The following is a 14,319-nucleotide window of genomic DNA, read 5'->3' as shown; positions in this document are numbered from 1 at the left end:
AAAGTTGTAGCATTTAAAATTTACTAATTGAGCACAATTTAGTTAGTACATTAGGAAGACATGTTCTGATTCAAAATCTAACAAGTTTGATAAAACTATGTTGTTTTACTTCTCATTTTATAAAAATAAAATTATTAAAATAATAATTGAACCAAGCTTGTTCAGAAACGTATTCATGAAAATTGTAACCAAGCTTGTCCATATACTTATTCATGAACATTGTAATCGATCTTGTTCGTGAATTTATAACCGAGACTACTCAAGAGCTTTTGAGCTGAGTTTCACCGTGCTCAACCTCAGATTTATAAATAGCCAAAGAGCCGCTCATGTGCGGCTTGGCTGATTTACAGCCCTATTCAGTTAATGGTCAGTTAAAGGGAAGAAAAAGCAAAAGAAAAGTAGAAGGGCAGAGGAAAGGATGTTAAAACTATGGAAGTTCTGTTTCTGTTCTGTTCTACAGTTACAAATTACTGTTAATTTTAGTGATCACCTAGAAGCATCATTTTAGTACTGGCTGAACTGCAGCTTTAAAATCATCGTAAAATCTTTGCTCAGAAAACCGGTCCGCCCTTCTCCTTGCAGCCGCAGCCATCTCGAGTCTCTCGTCTTCTGGCATCTGTAACACTTTGAGGATGGCATCTGCATATTCTTCCACATTTTGAGCAAGAAACCCTGTTTCTTTCCCATCTTCTTCCAAAACTATGTCCATCTTTGGGCCGGCCGAGTTGTGAGCTGAAGTATCAATAAGTATGAGCATGAAAACAAACAATTTCTAGCAACACTCAATAAACGGTCAATTTAGCTCTTCAACTTGACTTGTGGAACAGTTTGTCCCAAAATGAACTTTGGATACATCGATTTGATTAAGTTGTGAACTAAGTTGATATTGAAAGCTCATTTCGAGGCAAATAGTCCTCTAAGCCAAGTTCAAGCACGAAATTGACCATTTATTGAAGCAGAATTATCAAAACTGCCCACCAATTGGTATGGCGCCCGCAGCCATATACTCGACAACGACGATGCCGAAGTGTTCGTCTACCATGGAATGCAATCCGGCAGTTGCACCCCCGAGAAGTCTCATCAAGTCCCTGCAAAAAGAAAACTGAGAAAACTCACAACAAACTCTTGAACAGTTGTATTACCATGGGAATTTCAAATATGCAAACATGGCTGTCAATTTTTGACATGAAAACACGATTTATAGAGACAGCCCGCTTGAGACAACTCATGACATTATTATCACTTTTTATTGCATTTATATCATATGTAATCATTTGGATATATAAACGTATCACGATTATGACACGACTACCCGTTTTGACACCTCTAAAGATTGGACTGAGTACTATCCATGTTAGAAAAAAATAGTTTGATTCCTGATCTTAATTAGGGAAATTGCAAAAACTCAAGACTCAGAACTTACAAAATTTGGATACAATTAGAACTCTTCTTTAGAATGTTAGAAACAAAGAAGAAAAATGTATAAAACAGTAAAAAACAATAACGAAAAAATTCAAGCCGTGTAAGAACCAAATTGCTCCACTTGATGAATACAGGCAACATCCATTAGATAGATGCTTTTACTACACATAACATGAAAAGAAAGGAGCAATTGTCTTCGAGTTCTGAATAAGATTAATATGTTACGAACGATAAAATACATACCTGTACATGGCATTTTTATAGAATTCGACATCCTCATCGATCTTCAGTTCAATTGCTTTCTCCTGCAGTTTCTGCAGTCTTTCCTCATCAGATTTGTTTCGACAACTACCCACAAATTGAAGCTTAGGCCTTGGCATGTCAGAATCTAGCTTCCTAATGGCGACTGAAAAGGCCTCAAGTTGAAGAGCATGTGCCTGAGACACGAAATCCTAGATGTAAAGTGGCAGTATCCGATAAATACCCCCCAGAATCAAGCTAATAAAACAAAAGTACCTTCTCTCAGCATAAGGTTTAAGTAAGTATGCCCACCTTCTCAGGACGAAATTGAGCAACAGATATAAATATTGGTGTTTCTGCTGATCTTTCCAGAGGAAACGCCTGTTGGACTTTAACTTGTTAAACTCAATGTACGAAATTTTCTAACTTTAAGGACATACATTGATGTTGCATTATATTAGAGATAAATTGAAACCATTCCTCAAACTTTGAGAGCAACTTCAACTAAGTTGTCAAAAATAATTTACAATTCACCGACCAACACAGAACACCATGTACATTGAAGAAGTATAAATTCAGCTTGGCACTTAAGTAACTTCTCGTTTCAGTGCATTAAAACATTTATTAATTGTGTTTTCCAGCAGGGAAGAAAAAACATTTAAAGAAGTTAAATTTCAATTTAGAACACAAACATTATATTTACATGTAACTGATGAATCTAGTTTTTTTTCTGTACTTCTCATTGAACATCACATAAGAGCTTTAGAAAAGATTTAATATAACCTAGCCAAGTAGAGCTATACATTGTGCATAAAAACTTACATTGGACACGTCTAGGAAACCAGATCTGTACAACTACAAAGGTGTGCATAGAACAGCCATTTTACGGGAGATACCGTACTAAAAGTCAAAAGTGGTTATATAGATAAATCGATAATGTTTCTACTTCGAAGAAAAATTATAGACAAACCTGAAGTCGTGATGTATCACAAGGAGGATAGACTCGCTTGGTCCGATTTGGAATTCTCCAAAGTTTTTCTATGTGAGATTGTGTCCATGAAGAGTTCACCATTGCAAGATGTGTGCAAGAACCCACATAGCCATACATCCAACTAAAGAATGTATAATAAATCATTTTGAATCGCGATAGCCAACCACTGCCACAAGAAAAGCATCACTCAGAATTTTGTACACAATAGAGAAACAAATAATTCAATCTGTTCGATTAATAAATCCATAAGATAACATACAAAAAGGTCATCATGACGTTAACTTCTCCATCGCACTAAAAAGATTAAAATAAAAAAAAAAATAAAAAAAAAAAAAAATCTTGTGAGTAAATCTTCTCACTGTTTTCTGATTTGAAGAATGAACTTGTTCAAGAAATAAGAGAAATTCCCCATATATAAAACAAAACTAGAAACTATACCAAATAGAGAAAATATCTAAACTAGAATTAACTCCAGTAAGAAAGGTGCAATCAAACCATTTTCTTTTCACAGGAAGGACTCTATTGGCTCTATCTAGAAATCAATATCGGTTTTCGAAATCCTTCTAGAAAGGTTAAGGGTGTTGCATAGGACCTTCGATCGACCATAGGGCGTATTCTAAATGAATTTGAAGCGTAACATAAAATGCTCCTTCTTGCTTGACAGGTAAGGAAGAAAGGTATCAATAGTAGGCCTGTTACACCGGTCAGCTGGGAACCCCGGAGCAAATCTCGAACATTAGAAAATGAAATATGACTTTTTCTACTTGAAATCAGTCCCCACATCAGATAAACAGGGTGTCAAAACCGGTTCATGTGTCATGGTAGTGTTATTGATCCATATACACATGATTATATATGATATAAATGCAACAAAAATTATAATTGTAACGACCCAGTATTAGGGGGTGGCACCGAGCTGGAAGGCTTGAGCAAGTAATGGGGCTAAAGGATGCCGATGAGTACTGGAATGAACTGAATCTTACATCGAAAATGGAGAGGAGTAATTGGGCTATACTAGTAAGGCGTGTTTCGAATATGTTTTAAAGCAATGAGGGACTTCGACCAAAACATATAATATCTACATGGTATTGGACTAGGCCGTTACAATAATCATGTCAAATGGGTTGCATCAAACGGCTTGTTTATGTTGTCGTGTCAGAAATTAATAGTCCTAGATGAACCAATTAAACAGTAAGTTTCTGAACTCAGAAAACAAGCAGCATTTGAAAAACAGAGAAATGATAAGGAAGCCTAACCTTTTGGCAATAGAGGCATCATTGTTGTACATGGGATTCCGATCACGAACCCTAGAAATCATATCTAAACTGATAGTAGGATAATGCGTGTAACAAATAACTTTACATCCAAAAACACGAGCAAGCGGGTAAGTAAAAGCATATCCACTGGTATCAAAATAATACGAAGGAGTAAACTTGCATAAAGCTTCCCAAGCAAGATAAATCGAACCAAAGCTTTGGCCAATCATGGTGAATCGAGGGTAACTAGTTTCCTCTACCCATTTCCTCTTATACAAATACACCACCTAATTAACAAAAACCCCCAATTAATCAAAATTCCCAAATTCTAATTCATCAATCGAACAAGTAAAACCGATTAAGCGTACCATAGGTGGATAAAGCAAGCTAACACCAAAGCGATCAATGGCGCGAGAAGCGAGGGACTGAGGGGAAGAATCATGATCGCCGGTGTAAACGACGCAGTCAAGATCGGGATTTTCTTCTTGAATTGCTTTGACGGCACACCAGAGAACTCTCTCACCGCCGCCTCCGTCGTTTGTGAATGGGTGAAAGAAAGCAACAGCTCGCTTTCTGTCCCTGCGGCCATTGATTATTTGAGAAGTGAAGGTCAAGAGTAAGGTTAAAATTGCAGTGAATAGAGGGATGAGTAGAAGGAGAATCCCTTTCTCCATTTATCAACACTCTGAACTCACGACTGAAACTGAAAATCGGAAACTGAAATACTAAAGACTCCGCCGGTAATTCGCCTCGTCTTCGGCTTTCGAATTTGGGACAAAAGTTAGACTTTTTAATTGGGAAAACTTGCAAAAAATAAAAACTTCTTGTAATAGATATAAATCAAAGAAATTCTCAGTGTTCTTTTTCCTCCATTTGGAAAATTTTCAATTAGACAAATTTTAATTGAATTAAATTTTATTTTTATTCTTATAATAAAATATTTTTATTAAGAGATAAGGTGAAAAAAAATGAAAAATCTCTCAACGTTTCGGGAGCAATTTTACATTTAATGTCTAAAATTATTCAATTTTACTCCTAACATTAACTGACAACAGTAATTTTAGCTCTAACGTTAACAAGTTAGATCAATTTTTGAGAAATAATTCATCAAAGTCATTAATTGTAGTATCTACATTTCAAATTTTCAGAATTTCATTAGCAACAGATCACAACTATGGATGTGAATTTTTTTTTAAGAGTTAGACAAAAATATCTAAATATTTCATCGAATTTAAAAATATTAATCTTTAATTCTATTACTAAATTATAAAAATCTTTTTTTCATCCAACTGATAGATAATTGGTGCATAATAAAAAATAAAATATTTTTATTTTATAATTATGTTTGGAATTAATCCAATTTGTCATTAGTAAAATTGATATTCACTCTCAACTTTTGGATTAAAATCACACTATTTTAAACGTTATAAGTAAAATTGCTCAATACTAATAATGTTTGGTTTTTTTTACACCTTATCTCTATTAAATTTATTGCCTAAAAAATAAGAAAAAATCTAATTACATAAATTATAAATGACGTAGAAATTGAATTATTACATTCAATTATTTTAGATGATTTGTTTTCAACAATGCTATAAAATAAGTGATATAATGTTGTCTGTGATGAATTAAAAAATATTACTATAATTGTTTTTGTAGATTTACAAAATATTATATCTCAATGGGTTGATGAGGAAGTTGTGATATTCTTTTATCTATGTAAAAGGCTTACCTTTTTTATTAACAATGTAAAAGGTATATTAAATGGTCGTGTTCCATAATATTTATCTCTTAAAAAATGTAATTAATTTTAATTTAAAGATTTTGTTACTTTTATATTAATATATACACTAATTAATTTTTATCAATTCCCAAAATAAAAAACAACTTAAATAGAAGTGTATTTGATAAAGCATCAATTAATATGCATGAATTGATTCCAGACAATTCACTATAAAGATAAATATTATGGATGGAGGAAGTACCTTTTTATTGTTTGCTTCATAAAAATAAAAATAAAAATAGAAACATTTTTATTGTATTTCTGTTAGTTAAAGTCACGCAAGACTAATTTACTATGATGTTTTTTCGTAAAAGAAAATTAAAACAGACAAAAACACGTTACATTAAATTAGAAGCGAGTACATTATTATCTTCTAAGTATCTCTCGAGGTGGTGCATCCGTATAGTGAGTCACAATTACAGGATTGGTTGGTTGGAAGGTTAAAAAAAATTGCTAAATCAAATTTAATCAAATTTTTTCGTATATATACGTTTTATAATCTGAATGGTCAAGTACCAATTTTTAAGTACCAATATAAAAAAATTTCAAAATTAAACTAGATTGTGTTTAAGATTCTTAAAATGTAAAATAAATTGCATCTAATAAAAAAAAATTGGATTTAGGGATGGGCTAATAGACCCAAAAAAAAAATTAGAAATTTGAATTTAACAAGGGTCTAACATGTCAAATAGTTTAGATTTAAGAAGGGCCTAAGAGCATCTCCAAGAGACTCTTAGTGAGCTCTCTAAAAATAATATAAATAATTGACTCTTAGTGATTTAAGAGTGGCTAAGATATATCATCTCCAACAATGCTCCTTATATTCACTCCTTATTTATTATTTTATTATTAAAAGGGAAAAATACAAAAATAAACCTTGTTGTTACACCCATTTTTTAACAACACCCATGTGGTTTAAAAGTTTGTAAAGTGGTACCATGTACTTCATTCCGTTAGCAAACACATACCAAATTGACTAACGGTGTTAAAAGTCAAAGAGAAAAGAGTTAATTTGGTTCTTATAAAGGGCGGCCCGGTGCACTACGCGTTCCCGCTAAGCGAGGGTCCGTGGAGGGGTCCCACCACAAGGGTGTACTGGGGGCAAGCCTTCCCTTGCCAATTTTTTGGCAAGAGGCCGCTCCTAAGACTCGAACCTGTGACCTTCGGTCACACGACAACAACGTTTTACCGTTGCGCCAAGGCTCGTCCTAAAAAATTAACCCCATTATTATCTAATTATCGCAAACAAACCCCAAAATAAAAATTAAAAATCAAATACACCATCTTTTCCATCTCTCTTTAATTTTTTATTTTTCTTTATTTTTCTCTCTTTTCTCTCTCTCCTCTTTATTAATTTCTCTCTCTAAAATCAATTGAATTTTTCTCTCTCTCCTCTCTCCTATGTCAAGTTCAAGCACTCCCCTTAGATTATCTTGAAGGAGAGCCAGCACTCCTATAGTTTAGATGTTGATCTGATTGAGGAATTAATATTGAATGTTACATGGTATATAATGCTAATTGCTAATTTACTCTTCATAGTAGCGTATTTTTTTACACAGTTGTCTTTCTTAGGATTGCTGATGCTGAAGAAAACTTAGAGAAGCTCATTTGGCCAAATCTTCGTTCTACATCCGGATTGCTGACAAGGTTAAAGAAAAAATGGACTTAATGTTGTATGTTTCTAATGGTATCAAATCTGATACTAGAGAAGTTGTTGCATCACGGAGCCCAGACTTCATGTTGGATATTTTTGATTCATTTGATTTGATACTGCAAATGTATTAAGATTTAAAGATTTGATTCATTCAATTTTTTAGAAAGAGATGAAAATTCAATTGATTTCAGAGATAGAAATTAACAAAGAGAAGAGAGAGAAAAAAATAAGAAAAATTAAAAAATTAAAGAGAGATGGATAAGATGGTGTATTTGATTTTTAATTTTTATTTTGGAGTTTGTTTGTGATAATTAGATAATAAGGAGGTTATTTATAAAAATAAATAAATATAATAACCAAATTAACTCTTTTCCCTTTGACTTTTAACACCGTTAGTCAATTTGGTATGTGTTTGCTAACAGAATGAAATACATGGTACCACTTTACAAACTTTTAAACCACATGGGTGTTGTTCGAAAATGGGTGTAACCACAAGGTTTATTTTTGTACTTTTCCCTTATTAAAATTATTCTTTATTGTTACATTACCAATAGTGTAAGGAGAGAGACACATCAATAATAAATTGTTAATAAAAAATGAAGTTAGGAGGCACTAAGAGGTGGAGAGAGGCTCTTAGTGATTTAAGGAGCCACTAAGAGACTGTTGGAGATGAATTTTCATTCTCCCTCCTCAAATTTTAACTTAAGAGCCAATTTAAGAGGCTGTTGGAGATGCTCTAACATCCTAATTCAGCATTCCATCAAAATTTCTTAGAAAGAGAGGGGCGGAACCACCTTTGATTGGGTAATTAAATACAACCTCAATGAGTTAATTTTGTATTAATCCTATAACAATCCCCAATTTATATTCTCAATTTATCAAATACACAATCAAAGTTCAATTAAATCACCAATTTAGCACCCTACAACGTTAAATTTTGTGGAGACATGTACAACCCTTACTTCTACGTTTCCATGGTTCTTATCCTCCTACCCAAACTATGGATGACAAGGGGTACCCGGTACAACCCGACCCTAATATGATATGTATCCTGTATAAAAGAGTATAGTACAGGTATGGGTATGGGACAAGTATGATAATATCCCCAAGGGTACCCGTTACTCGTCATAAATCTTTTATATATTAAAAAATATTATTATTTTTTAGATGTGAATTTGAGATTCAAAACCCCAACCTTTTATTCTTCAACCACTGAGTGATACCATTAAGTTATTTTATTCTTATTGATTAAGACTTAATATGTTCAATTTTTAGATGAATGGTTTATTAAATTTATACTTTGTTGCATTTGTAGTAATATTTTTTGTTTTATGTATTCATTCTTAACGGGTAATAGTGTGGGTACCCGTGAATTAAATGGGACGGGTATAAGATGAAAAAAGTATACTTGTTAGGGTAAAGGGACGGATACGGGTAATTGAAAAATAAACGGGTAAGGGTTTGGGATTGGCACTACCCGCGACTACCCTAGTTGTTGTCATCCCTAGCCCAAACATCTCCAACTGTGTTGTCGCCGCTAACCGGAACCCCTATTCTCACTTTTGTGCCTATTAATGTCTTTTCTGTTCTCGGTATGTTATTTCTTTTCTTTGGGTTGTTGCTTCTTTTTTTAGCCATGTCCCTCTCAAAGCTTTGGCCTGTGGCTATTAACTCTTCAAAGCTGCTAGGAGGGTCAGTGTAACATTTTTATCGTAGGAATCGTAATTGGTGCCTTTTGTTAGAGCATCGGTGGCAACTTCCAAGTTTAGGGTTTTCAAGAAAGAGGTCATCTTGTTGAATCGAGTCAAGTAGTCGCGTAGAGATTCGGTATTCTTTTGATAGATGCAGATCAATGATAATTCTTCTGGCATTTACTGCTCTGACAAATGGGGCTCCAAAAAGGTGTCTTTAAGTGCCTAAAAATGTTGATCGACCTTGCTGATAATTCCTTGTACCACTCATGTGGTTCCTATTAAGGTTGTGGAAAAAATATTGCACGTGACAGCGTTGTTATGTGTGTATATATTCATCATACTCATGAAGGCAATACAATTTTTGTCACACCCGACCCTAGACGACCTCAATCGGCATCGGACGTGAAATAGAAAGATCATAATCAACACTTAGGAGTCTCCAATTTATCTCAATCTCATAATATCATATTATATTACAATTGAAATACCAAAGTTCTAACCATAATTCTAACAATAAGCAGCCAAACCTCGCCTAATCGGTCGTAACCTTCTCTATATCCTGTACTTTCTCACCTAAAACATTAAAACATTTAAAAACGCGAGACAAAAATCTCAGTAAGAAATTATCAACGATAAAAACCAACTTTACTTAACATAGCTACATATATACATTTATAAAGGAATTTAATCCAACCTTATAAAATATACTCAAAATTTAAGTTGATATAACTTTATATATATAATGCATCTTATCAAAACGAATCAAAACAAATAAACGTTTTATCAATCCAATTCATAATCAAATAAATGTTTTATCAAACCAACTTGTAATCAAATAAGTGTTTTATCAAACCAACTCGTATTCAATATTCAAATGTAAAACCTTATATCAAAATCAATCATAACCGAAAACAGAATCCAAATGAACTTAAAACATTGTATCCATCCTCGAGTTTCTCCCCTGAAGTATCAATCCATAACCACATATATAATCGAGACGTCTCTTAACATTGCCTATCCCATATGGGCTTACCCAACACTTCGCTGCCATACCCAATAGGTCGAAAACTATCAAATTAACTCCAAACTTTTCCTATAGCACCAAATAAAAATCACATACCTAATAATTATCATATATACTAATATCAAAATATAAATTCTAGAAATTTAGACACGGACGTGACAATTTTGTTGGGATACTCATGAAGGCAACACAATGTTTGTTGGGGTCCTCTAGTCGGTGTAGTGGGGTAGTTGAGGTGTCTTCCAATGCAGTGGGAATAGAATTTCTATTACTCTTTGGACCAAAGGAGTATGGCAAGGTACTTTATAGGCTATCGTACCTTCGAGCACTCTTTTATCGAGGAACCTTTAGAAGATAACTTTCCAAGACTCGTTCACCATAGGTTTGGTGGTCTCACTTGTTATGTTGTGATTCTTAGAAGCATTGTTGTTAGGAGTTTTTTTTTGGGTTAGGTCTAGTGTCAGCCCTGATCTGTACGTTATCATTATCGTTGGGCCAACGCGAGGGACTACTATCTCGCCTAATCGGTGTAGAGGATCGTTTTGAGGTAGGTATTCCTATATTTGATGGTTGTTGTGTTGCAACTGTAACTGAGCTTCCTTTGACTCGTGTGAGACTTGTGTAGCGTTTGTAGCACAACTACAAAGGTCGTAGTAGGGTCTATCTGGTGAGGTTGGAGAGTTTCTTTGTGTTTATGTCTGTTGTTGTCACCAGAGGGCGTAGACTCTCCTTCACTGTCGGGCGAGAAGTTGACGAAGTCGTCGTCACCTTTGGGGTGCTTACCATAGCCTTTTTGAGAACTTTGGACTGCTCTTCCGTCATGTCCGACGAGGACCTTTGCGAGAGGATTGCTCAAAAGGTCGATTTGAGAGAATAGGTTTGAAGGTTGTCTAAGTAGGGTCCATGCTCATCGCCTAAATGTTAGGTTTGATTCAAGAGCTTGATTGCTAACTTGTTCGTCAGAGGTTAACATGCGTTGGGTGAGCCCTTGTGTTCATTCAGATGCCAAAGTTAGTAAGAGTCCAAAAAATGTATTGAAAATGAATGTAGAATTTTCTCTAAAAAGAGAGGAAATTTCCTTTTTTACAGGGGTCCCAAAAGGTAAAATTACCTTGTTGCTCTTAAGTAAGGTGGTGGCATGTAAATCGGCGTGGTTATTGGTGAGGCTTCTTGGTCCATTATTGGTAGGAATGGCAATGTGTAAGGGACCCGCGGGTAGTGTCCATATCCGTTTTGTTATCTTAACGAGTATACTTCATAAATCTCATTTTCGTCCCATTTAAATCGCATGTACCCTTACCCTTTATATGATATATTTTGAAACTTCTAGTTTACTTGGATGCTCTATAAACGAGAAGATAATATAGACTAATTAGCTTAATATTATAAGTTTGGATTTGCTTGCTGGGTTTTCTTTTGACCACTATTGAAGCAAAAAAACAAAAAAAAACACGGTGTATAACCAAAAGACAAATAAAATTTCTAATTCGCAACATGATGTTAATCGTATTAAATCAAAACTTCATGAACGAACTACCTAGTAATTCTAATCTTAAATTTTATCATCGTGTTTTTTATAAGATATTTTCAAATGATCTCAGACACCAACAAACAAATAGAAGAAAAAGAAATTAAAAGAAAAAGAAAGGACAGACCTTCTTTGATTATTTTTAGCAGCTTCACAGGACTTGCATTTCTTCTCGTCCTGTTTATTGCCAATACTCTAGCTAGAGAGAGGTAGACACGGATAGAAGAGAATTTTGAGAATGATGGTAGATAGTGGTAGCGGCTGAATGAGTAAGAATGATTTAGGATTTTTTATATATGGAGTGAAATTAATAATAACTAGATATAATATATCAAGTTATATATTTTTCAACATTTATTATAACAAAAACAAATTGACTTAGACAATAGGTTGTGGTTTGGAATCTCACTTCCTACATTTAAAGCTATTAATACGTTTTTTATAAAGAAGTCGGGAGGAGTAACACGTATCCGGGGGTATTTCCATACCTACCCACCACGAGTAAATTTTTTGAACTCATACCTGTCTCATATCTTTTATCCTGGTAATTTCATTAGGGTCAAGTATCCATGGGTACAACATCTATTGTCATCTCTAATTGGTGATTACATACCCATTTGAACTTGAAGCTTTAATACATTAAATCCGAAATTATATATATAATTTATTAATCCTTATGTTTTTACATATTACAAAAACAGTTTTTATATTTTAAAAAATAATTATGTAATTCCTAAATTATATGTTAGGTAAACTTTTTGATAATTCTATTAAAGTTAATAGTTTTTTTTTGAGTGAAATAATGAATTGAATTAAAGAATCAAAAAACGTCACTGCCTGAAAAGGCTTACAATCGATGGGAGAATGGTGTCCGTCACAATGAACTCATTTGAAGATAAACCTAGTCTTGCAACCTCGTCTACAGCACGATTGAGCTCCCTCCGGACGAATCTGAATTCGCAATTTGGGATTGCTTGTGCAACTGCTCTGCAGTCCGCCAGTATTAGCCCCAGACTTGATCGATCTTCCTCCGAGTCATCTCGTAACGCCTTAACAACTATCTGCGCGTCTCCCTCAATTCGGACTGAAACATCCCCTCTCTCTTTTATCCAACTAAGTGCCTCTTTACATGACACTGCTTCCGCAACGGCTGGCGCGAATCGTCCGACTACTGAACCGAATCTAGCAGCTACAAAATTTCCTTCTGCACTCCGAATTACAGCCCCAATTCCACAACGGTCACCTGCTCTTGGTACTGCCGCATCGAAGTTGAGCACCAGCCCAGGACTTGGTAAGTTTCCTGATCCTTCAAGATCACTATTAATCCTTTGAGGTCCGCTAGGCAGCTCCTGCGCCGCCGACCAAGCCTGCCAGATTTCTTCCGCCCTACGCGCTGCTTCCTCCGGACTGATCGTTTTCTGCTGCCATACAACGTTGTTCCTGCTGAACCATAGGTACCACATTAACGTAGCGCATCTACCCGCCTCCTCCGGGCTTACCTTGTTCAAGGTTTCTTCCCACCACACCCCAAAGTCGTTTGTTCCTGTTGGACGGAAACGAGCAATAGACGAATGGTTCCACACTGTGGTTGAATATGGGCAGTTTAGCATTAAATGTGACAGAGACTCACTTGCCGCTTGACAAAAAGGACATTGTGGGTTGATATCGACTCGACGAGAAAGGAGGGATGCTCGTGTTGGGATTATGTTCCATGCGGCTCTCCACATGAAATTTTTGACCTTCGGAGGGCAAAACATATGCCATAGCTTATTCCAAGGTGCATTTCGCACCAGCTCCGAGGGACCTGGGTGGTCCTCCATCATCGCGTAATAAGCGGTTTTTACACTGTAATTGCCCTTTTTCTCCCTCCGCCAACAAATCTGATCTTCGTGCTCAAAAGAGGATAGCGGGATTTGAAGTATGCAGTTCCTATCCTCCTCCGTGAACAAAGACTCGAGCAATTTGGGACTCCATTCTCTATTTTCGATTAACCTATCCACCGTCTAGTTCATCTCTTCCTCATTTTGTGGCATTACTCGACTCCCCGGGGTACCCGATGTTGTCGGGATCCATTTGTCCTACCATATGCGTGTGCTCCTACCGTTTCCTATGCGCATAACTGTTTCGTTCTTAATCAACTGATGCGCCTGATAAATACTTGTCCAGACGGCGCTAGGATTAGCCCCAATTACGGCTTCTCGAAAATCCTGTCGTGGGAAGTATCTTACTTTAAAAAGGCGGCTGAGTAGCGATGACGGATTTGTGAGGAACCCCCACCCTTGTTTGCCCAGTAAAGCTATGTTAAATTCATAAAAACGACGGAAATTCATCCCGCCCCATTCTCTGCGCACACATAGAGACTTCCAAGCTTTCCATTTTATTCCTCGGCCCCACCAGTAAGTGTTAAGCATCGTCTCAACTTTCTCCAGAACAGTTTTTGGTAGTAAAAAAACCTGAAACGCATAAGAGGGGACCGCTTGCGCCACCGCCTTAATTAGAACCTCCTTCCCTCCCTGTGACAGACGCTTATGATTCCAACTCTGAATACGCTTCTGGACCGAATCCACCACATACCAAAACGTTGATGTTTTATTCCTTCCTATAATTGCTGGAAGGCCCAAGTATCTATCCCCGCTGTCAGTCTGCTGAACCTGCATAACACTTGCCAAATACTCGTGCCTTTCCGCTGGGACCTTCGCACTGAAAGTGATTTTGGATTTTGTAAAA

At 35.6% G+C, this 14,319-nt stretch overlaps 1 protein-coding gene across 2 annotated transcripts; it reads right to left on the bottom strand.

Moving 5' to 3' along the window:
* Window positions 1–267: 267 nt before the first annotated feature.
* Window positions 268–4,722, bottom strand: LOC136227426 (GDP-Man:Man(3)GlcNAc(2)-PP-Dol alpha-1,2-mannosyltransferase). 2 transcript variants are annotated; one of them, XM_066016087.1, is made up of 7 exons: window positions 4,278–4,722; window positions 3,910–4,196; window positions 2,633–2,819; window positions 1,975–2,043; window positions 1,666–1,874; window positions 979–1,088; window positions 268–732 (listed from the first exon to the last, which is right to left on the bottom strand). In XM_066016087.1, exons 1-7 carry the CDS (start codon window positions 4,581–4,583, stop codon window positions 500–502), a joined length of 1,401 nt encoding a protein of 466 aa, XP_065872159.1. In that variant the 5' UTR covers window positions 4,584–4,722; the 3' UTR covers window positions 268–499. The 2 variants fall into 2 exon arrangements, with proteins under 2 accessions (XP_065872159.1, XP_065872160.1); XM_066016088.1 differs by having other exon boundaries at window positions 1,666–1,859.
* Window positions 4,723–14,319: the final 9,597 nt, after the last annotated feature.

Source organism: Euphorbia lathyris, chromosome 4 (assembly GCF_963576675.1).
Source record: "Euphorbia lathyris chromosome 4, ddEupLath1.1, whole genome shotgun sequence".
In the NCBI taxonomy this organism is placed as follows: domain Eukaryota; kingdom Viridiplantae; phylum Streptophyta; class Magnoliopsida; order Malpighiales; family Euphorbiaceae; genus Euphorbia; species Euphorbia lathyris.
This window is presented reverse-complemented; position numbering and strand designations above follow the sequence as displayed.